This window comes from Apus apus, chromosome 5 (assembly GCF_020740795.1).
Source record: "Apus apus isolate bApuApu2 chromosome 5, bApuApu2.pri.cur, whole genome shotgun sequence".
In the NCBI taxonomy this organism is placed as follows: Eukaryota; Metazoa; Chordata; class Aves; order Apodiformes; family Apodidae; genus Apus; species Apus apus.
Window position 1 is genome coordinate 31,789,197 of NC_067286.1, and position 14,205 is coordinate 31,803,401.

At 36.0% G+C, this 14,205-nt stretch overlaps 1 protein-coding gene across 27 annotated transcripts in view; it reads right to left on the minus strand.

Moving 5' to 3' along the window:
* Positions 1-14,205, minus strand: part of GPHN (gephyrin) — a 270,378-nt gene that overhangs the window by 165,030 nt on the left and 91,143 nt on the right. For all 27 annotated transcript variants that reach the window (XR_007889566.1, XM_051620187.1, XM_051620185.1 and 24 more), the window contains exon 3: positions 228-285. Coding sequence is in view for 26 of the 27 variants with exons in the window: in XM_051620187.1 (XP_051476147.1) it covers positions 228-285 (58 nt within the window). In the remaining variant the exon portion in view is untranslated. The remainder of the gene's footprint in view (positions 1-227; positions 286-14,205) is intronic.

A 14,205-nucleotide genomic window follows, 5' to 3' on the forward strand; every position in this document is an offset into this window, starting at 1 on the left:
ATCAAACAAACCCTACTGAAGTCAATGTAGGCTGAAGGTAAACTGTACTTGTAAAAATAACAAAAAATCTATTTTAGGTACCTAAATATGGGTCTAATAATTTTATTTTAAACAATATTTTCCCCTCCTCACCATGGGAAAGCATGAAATAACATGTATTTTTGATGTAACCTTTTTGTAACTCTTCAAGCAATGAAATTCAGTGTTGAAAGGCAGTAATACTGTACCTTGATTTCTTCTATTTCATCTGGCACTATCTTGTATGCAGATATAGTCCCACCCAACCTGAAATCAGGAGAAGAAAAATATTCTCTGAAATCAGAAGAAAAATGTTCTCAAAATCAGTAACACAAAGCACAGCATATTAATAGTGTCATGACTTGTTCAAATATCACGAAGATCACTCCTACCAATTTAGAGGTAAAAACTACCAAGCTCAAAACAACAACAAAAAAAACAAAAACCTTTCATTTTTTTATATATATAAAAAAAAAAAGTCTTCAAGTGATTAATATAAACATTCTAAACAAGGTGTCCTTCACCATCCTGAAAGATAAGAATTAGGTTAACAAGTATAATTACCATCACCAGGATGTTATTCTTTACTAGTGGCCATCAGTCATCATATTGTATGATTTCTTGTTTGTTGCTTAAGTGGTACGGAAGAGTTTCAATATTTGAAGCTTGATGTGCTTTGTGCTCAGTATTTCACTAGGCTGCTATACAGCCTTAAATGCATCCTAATGCAATTCTACAAATTGAATTTTTTAAATCAGATGTGTATGTACAGAGCTCACAAACCATACAGACTCTATGGCTTCTATGTTTGAAAAGCCTCTGCAGTTCATTATTAATAATAAAAAGCAGTGATGTGCCATAGTTGGCACTGTTGTAGAAAAATAGGGGGGCTTTGTTCCACACTGAACTTACTGAACTTGTCTACATCCTGCAAAAGTCTACGGTAAAGAATAGTTCACATATTGAAGATGCATGAATAACATGTACTATAAATGGTGGTAAACATATTTTCCTAAAGACGTGAAGACATGGCTTCTTTTATTTCATGAAGCCGTATCATTGATAGTGACAATTCAGACCTAAGCACTAATGACCTCCCTGCTGGCTCCACAAAGCAACTCTAGTCATCTTCTGGGTCCTACAACTATTTATTGTACTGCAGTAGACAGCCATCAAACGTGTATTTGTATTATCTCCCTATTACTGGAATTTTTCCTTCCAATCATCAGCATTTTTACACAGATATATTTCGTTCTATTCAATCTTGAAGTTGTTAGACATGTTGTTCACTCAACCTAAAAACAGGAGAAGATAGTAACACAGCAAATATGCTAAGATTTTCCTCAGAATTCCTGCCCTTCCCTATCTCTACAAGTAAGTCACACTCATAAACGAATGGTCTGAAGGCTTTAGACAGAAGATGAAGTCTGCATAGGAAAAGTCAAATCTAAAGACCATCACTGCTCCAAGTGGTATCAATTGTGATTTCCAAGGTAGCAACTGGGTCCAAACATGACAGCGTTCATACTCGTCATGAACATTTAGAGTGTAGCAATTGCTCTATACTATTTCCTCTACAGCTTCCAGTGCTGCTGATCACTAATGGAGTTGAAAGCTGGAGAGAACTGAAGCTTTTTTTGCCAGTGCAAGTACAAACATAAGCTTCTGATCTTCACTGTACCTGAACTTTGTTCAAATGGTGTTTCCAGGGATAGCTACAAGAAACTGATTTTTAAATCATGATGAAGGATTGCTTAGTTGTACTATAACAAGGAATGGCTCAGATAAGTGCATGTCATTATACATTATCAGTTCTATTGCTACTGGAATGAGGTCCACAAGAAAACATTTTTTAATGTAATTTTTTCAGATTCATTCCTGTCCTCACTCTGCGGTACCCAAAAAATAACTTCATTGCCTTAGCCTCTGCTGCCAGCACTCCACCAGCAGAAAACTCCACCTGGCACATTTCTTTATTGGCCACCCTTGGCACAACTAGTAAGCACTTTCTTGGAATACATCAGAAAAAAAATATTAAAAATCAAAATAACTGGCTCAGTAAACTCATCTGGCATCATTTTCTGCAAATACATCTGCAAAATTTTGTGTCAGGAGTTTAACATACTCTCAGTCTGCCAAGTTGCAGCCCAAATGGTACCACATCTGTGTAAAATGTCAGTTACCACAATTCCACATTTGTAAAAGAGAAAGACATATTACAAGTGATGGTACTGTTTAAATAAACAATCTCTCACCTATAGTGCTAGCTCACCATGTCTATTGTAATACATTTTCAATCCTATATTGACATCTTTAGCTTGAAAATCCAGACCATATACATATACACTAACAAATTTCAAACTGAAAGAGAACCAGAGACACACAAATATACAATTCTATAAATGGCTTAGACCTGAAATGAAGTTTTAAAGAAACTCTACACTTTCTTCCTTCCAGAACATTAGATTTCACTCCATCTTGTAACTCCTGGAAAAGAGATTCACCACAACAGATTGCCAGTTAAATGTGATAATGTAGAGGACATATTAAAGACCTTTGTCTTTGTCTATAAAGTTTTGTTGTGAGTTTCACAGAAGCTTAAGAGCATCACACACACACACACTGGGAGGATCCAGTTCACACTGCCTGAACTCTTCTACTGGTCGTAAGTATGATGTGTGAGGGACAGAAGTTTGGTTTACTATAATAATGTATCTATGAGAAGAAAGGATTTAAGCTGTTTGACAGCCTGTGAGTAGTGAACAAGACATATATAAAATTTAAGATCAATCTGCTTTTTTCCTGGCAAAACATCTGGATTATCTTCAATGTCATGCACACAGTATTATGTCAGATAATTCACTTGCCAAACAAACTTAAGAGGCAGAACCAGTTGTGAAACATGCTGCATACTCTTCACTCAACAATCATCAAACAGTTCTTTCCACCCCCATGGTATATACTCTGAAAAAAAATTTGAAAACGCTTAGTTTGATGTTACCAAATCGCTATTTCAAATCTTGCAGTCAGATAAGTCCACAGTGGAAGGGACTGCACAATGTCACACACACACAGGCATGCTACTGAGAAAAAGCAGAAACATTGTGATGAATGTTAAGAAAGGACAACAAAATAAAAGCAAACTGGAAATCAATGCATTAATTGGTATTTCCAACTTAAGTAGAACTTTATATTTTGAGTATTTATCTGAAATGCACTGAAGTGCCACTATCAATTGTGACCTGACTGGAAGTTTGCTCGTTATTTTGCAAAACCTTGATTTGATCACTGACACATGAAAGAATAATTACACACAGGAGATTTCAGCTACAAGATGATACACATTCTGTGACAGAGGACTTGGGCATAGCTTATGATTTTTCATTTTCTTGGGAGAAACCTCTCTCTGCAGGTTAGTGTTTTTTAGAACATTTACACGAACCTTTTTAGATCAGTCTTTCAAGAAGCAATAAACTGTGATCAGAAAAGGAAAACACCAGCTAGCAGGAGTACACATTAACTGCTGTGGTTCTGTACAATAGATGAAAATGCAGTAAAGAACATGTATGTAGGGCCAGAATTCAGTTCACCATGGACCCAATTTTTGTGCAGATTCACTCTACATCTTTCACACAATTTAGCTGTATTATAGATTTTATTATATTTTTCTCTGTTTGAACACCACAACACTCAGGATCCTACAATATAAATAGCACTTTATCTCAGAACAAATATACTACAAACTAAGAGCAAAGGTAAAAATACGATCAGCTACTTCCAGTAGAGACAGTCAGAAACTTAATCCATTGAGATCTAATGCACAGTCTTTCTATCTGAAATGGCAATATTTTGACACTGTAGCAAGCCATGTTATTTAATAGTGAAATTACTAGTTAGCTTTCATTTTTCACGTGTATTTATAACATAAAATCTCTAAAAGGTCCCACAATATACATTTAAATTTCAACAGACATCAGTCTCATCAGGTCTGTATCATACCCTGTGTGTAACAGAGACGCCCTACATCTCTAATTCCTCTGCAGAAGTGAAATAAAATTATTCCTAGATGTACAAATCAGAGTTGACACAATAAAAGCAAAGAACCACAACTCATATTCAGCTAAAACGGTGATGGTTTTTGAGAAGAGAATCAGGAAAGATAGGATAGAAATTCCCTAAAAATAATTAGGAAATAATAAATCTCATATAAGTATTTGCAAAGGAGTTTTTAAAGAATATAAACTCTGTCTTTTTTAGGAAAAAAAGTGAATTTCAGGTTGACATACAATGCATAGACTGACTTCGCAGAAAGTTCACAAAAAGTATTCAGGAGAGTGTTGAAAACAAGGTTTCTATAGCAACCCATGAAATTAGCAAAATAGAGGAAATATACTGAAGTGAGGCCAATACAGTTGTATTGGAACAGATGGAAGCTTTACTATTTCACAAATTAAAGCAGAATATTACTGAAGAGGGAAAACCTGAACTTCATCCAAGCTGAGGGAAGTTAAAAACCAGGAGGGACTATGCTCAAATGGAAGAAAAAATGAACCACAGACCAAATGGGAAGAGAACTTGAGAAGACAAAACTTGAAGAAATATTAATTGCAACTCTGTTAATAATAAACTATCTGTTTCACTTTAATAAGTTATCCTATTATGACCTGTTTGTGTTATGTTTCAATACTCTATGTAAAACAGAAACTGAGTTTCTCATTTTTAAAACATTTATTATGGGTATGAGTTTAAAATAGTTATACTATTTTTTCCATATAGTTGCATGTTGGACTTCTGCCCCATTTTCCCTTGCACCCCTGTATATATGTATGTGCTGATGGTCTCACTGGTTTATTATTGCCTAGCTACATCATGTGCAAGACAGTTGTGCACTTGGGCTGAATCAACACTGGTTGATTTTGTATGAATTCTGACCAAAGATATGAACATGGTCTTCATATACAGTCCCACATTCAGTGACTGCCGTAAGAAGCTATGCTATTGATTCACCCCGTAGCTTAACACATGAGTCACATCAAATGCAACGGAGCCAATTTTCTAAAAATAGCTTGTAGCCAGCTTGGCTGCTGTCATCTCCCAATGTTCTCCAGTGCCACTTTAATTAACATTAATCTATTTTCAGATAGATCACTCTGTCTAAATGATATCAAGTTGTGACTAAATCTCCCAATGAAACTCTGCTTCATCTTTAAATGAAAGCAAAACTCAAAAACCACTGCTCATTTTTATTTTTTTGATATCTCATATATTTTATCTACTATCAGGATGGCACATTCTGACTTAATCATAAAGCAAGGAGAATATTCCAAAGAGATCACATTTGTGAGCAGATCAAAAGACTGTGAGCCAGACCAGATATTTCTAAATTTAAAGTCATGTTCATTTTATCACAGGTTCCTGAATAAATGTTACAATTCTACTCCTGCCAGAGCAAACTGGCCAAGACAGCATTTTTAGCCTACACAACTGGGCTACCTTAATGTTGACCCATGGGACATTAGCAAATCATCTTGCCTTGGATCCTCACATACAGTTAAAATTTCAGAGTATTCCATGGAAAAGTGGTAGCAGAATTGCATTTCAAAGTAACTTTTTTCTCCACTACCTGTAAGAGCATACATTCAAAGCAGATCCAAAGCTACTTTAATTGATACTAGTTTCTACCGACCTTTGAGAAATTGTTGAAGCACCCTGAAGGGAGGTAGTAAGAAGGCATGCTATTTTGGGCTCACTTCCTACACAACAGAACACTGGCAGCTAGAGCAAGCTGTGCTGCAGCTCCTGTCACTGGCTGCATGCCAGCGATGAATGGTGCAAAACAGCTTGCAAAGCGCTTTGTGAAGACAGTTTTACTTACTCTAAGGTGTAGAATTCTGTGATGAAGATCCAAGCCTACGTTTTTTGTTTTGTTTCTTTCTAATTTTTTTTTAATTGATCCTATAATTAGATGCTTTAAAACTTACTCCCCCACCAATCTTAGGCTAACTTCAACATGCTGTACTTAAAAACCTCAGAGAAAGAAAGTAATTGCAGATTTTTTTACTTTATTGTAGGAAAATTACGAGCTCAATTTTCTGGGCACCTTGGGTAGGAAAATACAGTCCCCTCAACAAACTGTTCTTGAGAAAAAAGGCAACAAGGATATTTGTCCTCAATATACATAAAAAAACAGGGACAAGTTCATATGTATGCCATTTGGCAATCACATGACCAGAACCCACTTTCTCCCTTTAGTAGAGACTGTTATGACACAAAGTATACGAACTTAAAAGACACCTGTATATAGTTATGAAAAACCACATCAGTTCAGGGCTTAGTGTAGTTTCTAGGGTTTTTCCTTGGTCTAATTTGGTGCATGGGGCACATCTATATATGACAGCTGGGGGTACTACTGCTACTAGCCAAAGGACAGGTCTATAGACTGCCTCCTCTTGAAAATGTTTATCAGTGTGCTTATTGCCTAACAAAAGCACAAAGCAGGGATGGCAATGGTCCCCATAAATTTTGGGTTTGCATGCCCCAGCCCCCAAAAGAAACAAAGTGAATGAAGAGGACACTACAAATACACGGACTTTTCAGTGGTGCAATGTTATTTTTTTACTCTTAGAATGAAGAGATTCATCTTCTGGGGAAAAGCAGGAAGAACGCTGAACTTCCCTGAGAAGTAAAAATTATTTAAGTTTGATTTTCACTAAACATATCCATTAATGTTCATTCAAAAAGTACTATCATTAATTCTTGTATGCTTCACAGCAAGAGTATGAAGCGTGCAGTCAGCAAACACTTCAAGCTCTTTGAATAGAATGAAATATAAACTATACGCGTATTTGTAAATTTAATTTTTAAAGGACTTTAGCATTTAACTGTGTCAGACAATATAGCATGCAGAACAGTACAACCAAATATTTCATGGCTTCTAACAGCCTAGTTCCAGCAGATGATAACAAGAGAGGGGCGCTGCACCTGAAATGGGCTGAGAATAAAATACAGAAGACTAATTCTGCAGTCAGAATTTTCATTACAGATTCAAAATTTTATTTTTCATTAAAACTGACTTTTAAAGTCTTCCCAAATGTCAGCAGACTTTGTAAACAGTCTTGTCATGTGGAACAACTGCAAAAAGCCCACTTCTGTGCAGGAAACATCCATGTTTATAGCGCAGAGGAATGATTGTATTATGCTCCATCTGATTGGTAATCTAACTATGGAAATCATACATTAAATCAAACAGACAGAAATGTCAGCTAGATTTAAATAAAAATGTGTTCACTGACTTTGAAAGTTCCCACAGGGGCATCAGATGCTTGATCAGCCAGCTCATTAAACAACATGAGCAAGATTTGAAATTTCCTGAGAGAAAAATATGCAGAAGCAGACAAAAATCATTATCATGAAAACAGTCAAATTCTCAGCATTTAGACAAAGAAATATGTATTTAATACCTATGTTAGGATTTATTTGGTAGACTGAGGACTTCAAAACACTACATGAAGAGAAGCATTTATAGTAAGGGCCAAGACAATAATAAATATTCATGTTACTTTGTTGTATAGAAAATATTGTGGTAGGACAAAGTATGTATTTGCATTTTTTCCAGCAAGTGATACACAGTATTTGCATATATATTGCTAGCAATTGCCTGCCACAAAATCCTCACCTGCCTCAACTGAAAGCAATTTTTTTTGGGTGCCTGAAAGCAACCTTTTGCCTCTCTTGGAAGGCACTGCAAATTAAAGGATTTAGGCAATATGATAAGCAATTATCTGTCTGAAAAGGAAAGATTCCATTACTAAATTATTAAAACAGCTTGTAGAATCCTATACAGGAGGATATTGCTGTTTTTACTGACACTGCTGTCATTTCAGTTGAGCTCTACTTGCTTCTACCTACACATAAAAGAAAGGCCATCTGAATCAAATGTCAAGAAAAAGAAGATTCCTACCAGGAGAATAAGTTGACCCACAACTAGTAGAAACAGTAAGGCTTATTTTCCTACAAGTTAACACTCACCATCTCCCACACCAACATTTAATAACTAATAAAAAATTACTTCTAAAAATACAGCCTTCCACTATGAATCTTTGAGGTTTCTACTGTCTATACGCATCCCACATCAATACCATCATTTTCTTCCCAATAACTGTTGTTTATAATTTCCCCTCCATTTCTTAGATGTTTACACACGTGCATATGCTTGACTCATGCTTGTGAAGTGTGCTTAGACACACAAAGTTCATGTGCATGCTTATGTCAAGGCTAAAAAATATTAAAGCTTTATTTTAAAAAGAATGGAAGTTCGGCTGAGATATGTAAAAACAGAAAATGAGACAATGGAAACACAAAGATCTCTGATATTGGAGAATAAGCTGGAATGAATTGCAAACCACAGGTTGAAAAGAGCAATCAAAGTACTTTTTATGATCAGGAAAAAGACATTCAGAATATCTCTTAATTCCAAAAAATACCGTTAAGGACTAAAGGTGAGAGCAGGATGACTCAAACTCAGAAAGAATACAATGTGGAGAATATGTGGAAATGGTCTGATCATTCCAGATTCTGGACCAAATTGGTTCTCTAAAATTTATATCACAGGGCTTATGAAAGACTCAGAACTTTTCAATAACTTTTTAAAAAAAAAGAAAATAAAATCCTACAATTCTGAAATGACAAGAATGAAAGAGGAGTTTCAGAAACTAGTGGCATCGAGAAGGGCTACCACACCAGTTCCCAAAGCTCTAATGGCTCATTTCTCTCCACTACATTCCAGCAAGATGTAAAGTATTAATATAATCCAGTATATTATTAATGTCAGTCTTGTTGCATCTGTATTTCTCTAGATAGTTAAATTCCAAGGCAGAACTTCTTCTTGTGTTTCTTTTTCCTTAATACATTACACACATTTTTTGCCACATGTGCCCTGACCTGACTCAACTGCTGGACTTTAGTATATGCTATGTGTTGGAGAATATGAAAGGAAAAAAAATAAAATCAGTTCAGTCACAGAATGGAGTCATAGGAATTAAACAATTCCATATTTGATCCATCCCTCTTCATAACCAGGAAGAACTAACTCTCTATAGACAAACAGCATTACTGACAAGGCTGAAAGTGAGATTTTATTGCATGTCTCACATTATTATCTCCATTTCAGATAACTCAGTCATCATCCATATTTTACAGCTGCTTGTAAAATACTTCTGTAAGGTTCAAACTAAAGTTATTGAAAAACATGTCTTTGTTGCATTATTAGCTATAAGGTTTTTCAGTCTTACTATTTTTTCTTTCTGTAGTTGTCATGCCCTTTTTTCTTTGCATCTGATCATTTAAATGTGAACAAAATGTTTCTGGATTAGTTTTAAAAGTACTGATGTATTGTCTCTGTTATTCATGTCACAACTTAGGTCCTGACTCAGTATTCAGAAACACTGTAGGCAGGGGATGTTTGGATCTTAGACAACTTAAAAGGTCTTTGATTAAATGTGGATTGGTAGATTTTGTCATAAAAATGAGCAGAGGGATTAAACAGCTCTCCTATGAAGAAAGACTAAGAGAGCTAGGGTTGTTCACCCTGCAGATGTGAAGGCTCTGGGGAGACCTTATTGTGGCCTTTCAATACTTAAAGGGGGCCTAAAAGAAAGATGGGGACAAACTTTTTAGTAGGGTACAAGAATATTGGTACAAGAGAACCAATCCAAATTCCTTTACTGTTGCGCTGATCAAAAAGCTTACAGCTAGGCGGGTAGCACCAGGTCAGGCAATGAAAGAATGAAAGGCCTATCCTGAGAAGAAGGCTTAGTACATGTACATCAAATCAAACAAAATTGAACTAATAGGACATCTGTTCCATTTAAAACCTAAAAGAGGGATCTAGAAAGCAGGTGAACCAAAGACCCTTTACAAATGAAAGCTCCAGATTTTATATCTTGTTAGTTACCCCTTTTTTCCCAACCCTTAGCAGAATACTATGGGGAGATTTTACTAGGTTATCTTCACATAAACTCTATTATCAGCTACATTTTCCTCTAAAACATGTCAGGACAAACACTGGTGCTCTCCCTCCACAACAGCAGCCAATGCTTTAGAGTTCATATTTCCTCCAGCCATATCACCTGACTTCAAATGCTCACTGATGCATAATGCTGCCCTAGGTGTCAAGATATGTTTCATAGCTGCAGTGCCTCCTTATCTTAAGCTGCTAAGAAGGCAAGCTTCTTTCAATTCAGGAGTGTTCTTCAAAGCTGAGAAATACAATTACCAGTGCACATTTAGTTGTCTTCCTAAGTCAGAGAATAATTACAGTAAATGGCTTTTTAAAAAAATACAGACTTCTCATGCTCTGAAGCTTGGATTACAGTTTTTTACTATGAAGAACAGAATATCCTCTTTCACCTTAATTAAGGAAAAGTAATTATTCAGGAGAAGTATCCTCTCTCAATTAATGTTTCACCTTTGTAAGACTGTCCTATAATTTGTTGAAAATCCACTTGTACCAAATTCAAAACCATTTCAAATGAATGAATAAATAAATAAATAAATTTTAAATAAATAGAGAGGAAGACTTTTATAAATGAAAGAAAATCGGAGTACCTGATACCTAAAAATGTTAATGCCAAGCTTATCCTTCTGTTGCATCTATTGATTAACTCACAATTCAGCTGATACTCCACAGTGCCCCATTCTCTGCAGTGGAGCACAGTGATTCCATTTCTGCCACAGAGGCCATTAAGACATAAACACTGCAGGTGCATTTGTAAATGTCAAGTTGACTTTATACTGATAGCAAACACATTACATTTTGATTTGTAAAATGAACTGTGTATGAAAATAAAAAGATGAAGAAATCAAACAATACATAGACATTGTTGATAATATAACATTATGATCTCTCAGCCATTAATTATTATGTGAAAAATATGGCATTCAACAGTTGATTGGAAGGTACTTATTTTTGCTTTAAAAAACTTCTGGTTTAAAAACTTTTTCCCACACATGAGAATGCATAATGTAAGTTAAGGCCTGACTAGTCATTTTTGCTGACTAACTTAACAGAATGGCCAAAACCTGAATATGTCATGAAAACCAAAGTAAGCCAAAGATACTGTATTCATCAGAGCTGAAGAGCACAGCTAGGCCCTTCAATTATTTGTAGCCTGTAGCTGGCCCATAAGGAACTGCCAAGAGGTTAAACATCACGCAACTGAGAGGCATTCTTTGCTGGAGAAAAGAGATGAAGGGAGAATTACAAGCAAAGCATCAGATGTTTCCCACATCTATCGCCTTGGCTGCAATTGCTCTGCTCAAAAATACTTTTCCACCATGAACTTGGAGGTTCTCCCTTAGTATTTAGCGCACTTAGGGAGTACCTACAAAATTTCCATCCCAGCAAAAATTATCTGCAACTTGCCACTTTTAGCTTCTACAGCTGGATTCTTTATGCAGAATTGTATCTTTACTGGCCCTTCTACTCCTGCCCCAGCTCAATTTAATCCTCAGAACTGCACTGATGCATACAAGAGCACAAACACAAAATAATGGTTTTCTAGCCCACTCAGTTGTCTGTTTTACCAATCTTTCCCCCTTCTAAAACTAGATGAGTAAGTAGCTATAATATGGGAACATTTCAGAGAACTTGCATATTATTGAGGAGTGCCGCTCTTTAGAGTATTTCAGTCTATGACACAGTTTGCACTATATTAAAGTAAGTATAAAGCACTGGCAGTCTGCTCATTAAAATAAATGAAAATAATAATCCTAACTCTGAACAACTGCTAGTGACAGATACTTGAATGATGCATTTCAATACTTCCTACTTATTTTTTTAAATGTTTATTGCCTCTTCTGCTAGAATTCTCAGAGCTTTTATTAACAACTGAACTATTAAACATGGGATATGAAGGAAGAAAAAAAACACCTTGGATCTGTCTGCTATCTTCAGAGAGCTATACCAGCATCCCACATCAGATCACAGCCAACTCTACCACAGTTAAGAGTGGCACTGAGCCACAACTAATGAATCGCTGAGAGGGAAAGCATGTTGGCTTGTACTCAGCCCTGTCCTACAGACATCTGTGTTACAACCAGCCAACTCAGAGTACAGAGTACTTGCTCGTCTGTATTTGTCAAACAGCAATTAACAAGGCTATATGTAATTCATATGCACTATATAATTTAAATATAAAATATATAAAATATGCTGTGTGTTATAGCAGTGGAATTAGAAACAGTGTGTTAGCTGTTCCATCAGAATGGTTTATATTAATAGTTGTTAGTAGCAAACATGACTCTTTTAGGCCACTTTTGAGACCTTTCATATAAAATTTGAAGAGCTACTTGATAATTTTCCAGTGAAGCTTTTTCACCAAAACATGTAATCCAATTAAAATGAAAACAGTAGTGCACCACCAAATTTTACCAAATTCCTTGGTGAAAGATTTAATGAACACTTTGGCATGAAATAAAATATTATGGTGGGGTTTTTTTGTTTGCCAGTTTAATTGCATGTTCAACATTCCATTAATTTATACTGGCCAAGTACAAAATACTTATTGCTTAGTTCATCTGCTTTCCTATTACTTGTGGACTCAGGACTTGGTTGTGTTTTATCAGTAGTTTTAGCCCCCTTTTTTCACACAGATAATTTTAATTTAACATTGAAGCTATCAATTCTGCATTTCTCTCTCAATCACTGGCAGCACTGAACATGCACACACACAAAAAAACACTCATAGAATTTAATATTAATAGCAGCCATAAACCAAAATTTTGTCTTATTCCATTGCATACTTTTCTTTTACAAACTAATTAACAGTACTGGTCAGATAAAGTTCCGTTTTCTACTACTTGAACACATGAACTCTAGCAATGAAACTGAGTGTTAGAAAGGCTCTTGATTATTAGATTCTGGTCAGCTTGACTCGCTTCTAGCAATCTTCTCAAGCCAGTCTCCTCCCTGCTCAGCACAAAACCCTTCAACCTTTGTCTTCCTTCTCTCAAGGCTGAGAAGCATACAGTACAATCCTTTCCTCCAGGATTGTGAGATTCTCCTCCTGTAGCTTGCTACTGCAGCGGATGGCTTATTTTTTCCCACTAGATTGTTACAAGAGCAGCCTAAAAAGAAGGAAAACAGGCTGACCTGCTGCTGAGCTGAACGCAGTAACAACACCAGGTTAATGATCGATAACTCAGCTAGCATTTTCTTCCATGTGTTTTAACATGAAGCAGCATCAGAAGAAGCTCTAAAATCTGAATAGTGCAGATACATGTGAATTTATTATTTGATCATGCACTCCTGTTCCCAGAATGACAGATTGTCAAAAGATTTTCTGATAAAGTCTTGCCTCAAGAGCAGCTTTTGCTGAGACAGAAGGGATATGTACCAGCATGGGGTTGTACTTCACTGAAGGAAGGGGACATCACCGCTGGAAGCAGTCAAATGTATATAATCCTTGTCATAAAGCTGTCAGTGATCTGATCTTTCCCAGTACTCAATAATCCTTAAGAAACAAATACTGCTTTGTGACACTGTAATTGTAGAAACTACTGATGCCTACTTCTCTGTGGGTATACTAACAGTCAAAGTTCCTGTCCAAATATATTGTTTCAAAACTTGCCCTTAATGAGTGCCTGAAAAATTTGTGATTGATTATCAAAGTTTCAGCAATATCTTCTTGCTTCTCCCAGGGCTTCTGCAGACCAGCTGAACAGAGGACAGGGTGACACAAAAGCTAGCTATTAGGGTGACTAATAGTCTGGGGAACTAATATCTGTTAAAAATATTCAGCTAGTGTTCTGTCTTCTGCAGAAGAACATGAACAGTTCAAAGAAACCACCACCTTGTATGCCATAGTAGCACCAAAAATTCATGTTCTTCAGAAGGCTCTGTATATATACCCCACTTGAAAAGAAAAGGAACACTGATGGAGAGACAAACAGAAAGACGTGAAGAATAAAGATATCTCTGATAAATTGAGGAACTCTTGATTAATAAGGGTGAGCAGCTCTCACTAGCCTGTGTTTCCACAGAAAATGAGGTTTTGGACAGAAACAGTTCTAACTCATCAGAGGTTAAAAGCATTAAGACCTTATTAAAAATAGAAGCACAAAGAGTTTCTTTGCTGGGAAACAAAAGTGATTGCAATCTTCAGCTAAGATGTTAATGAAACAAATTTT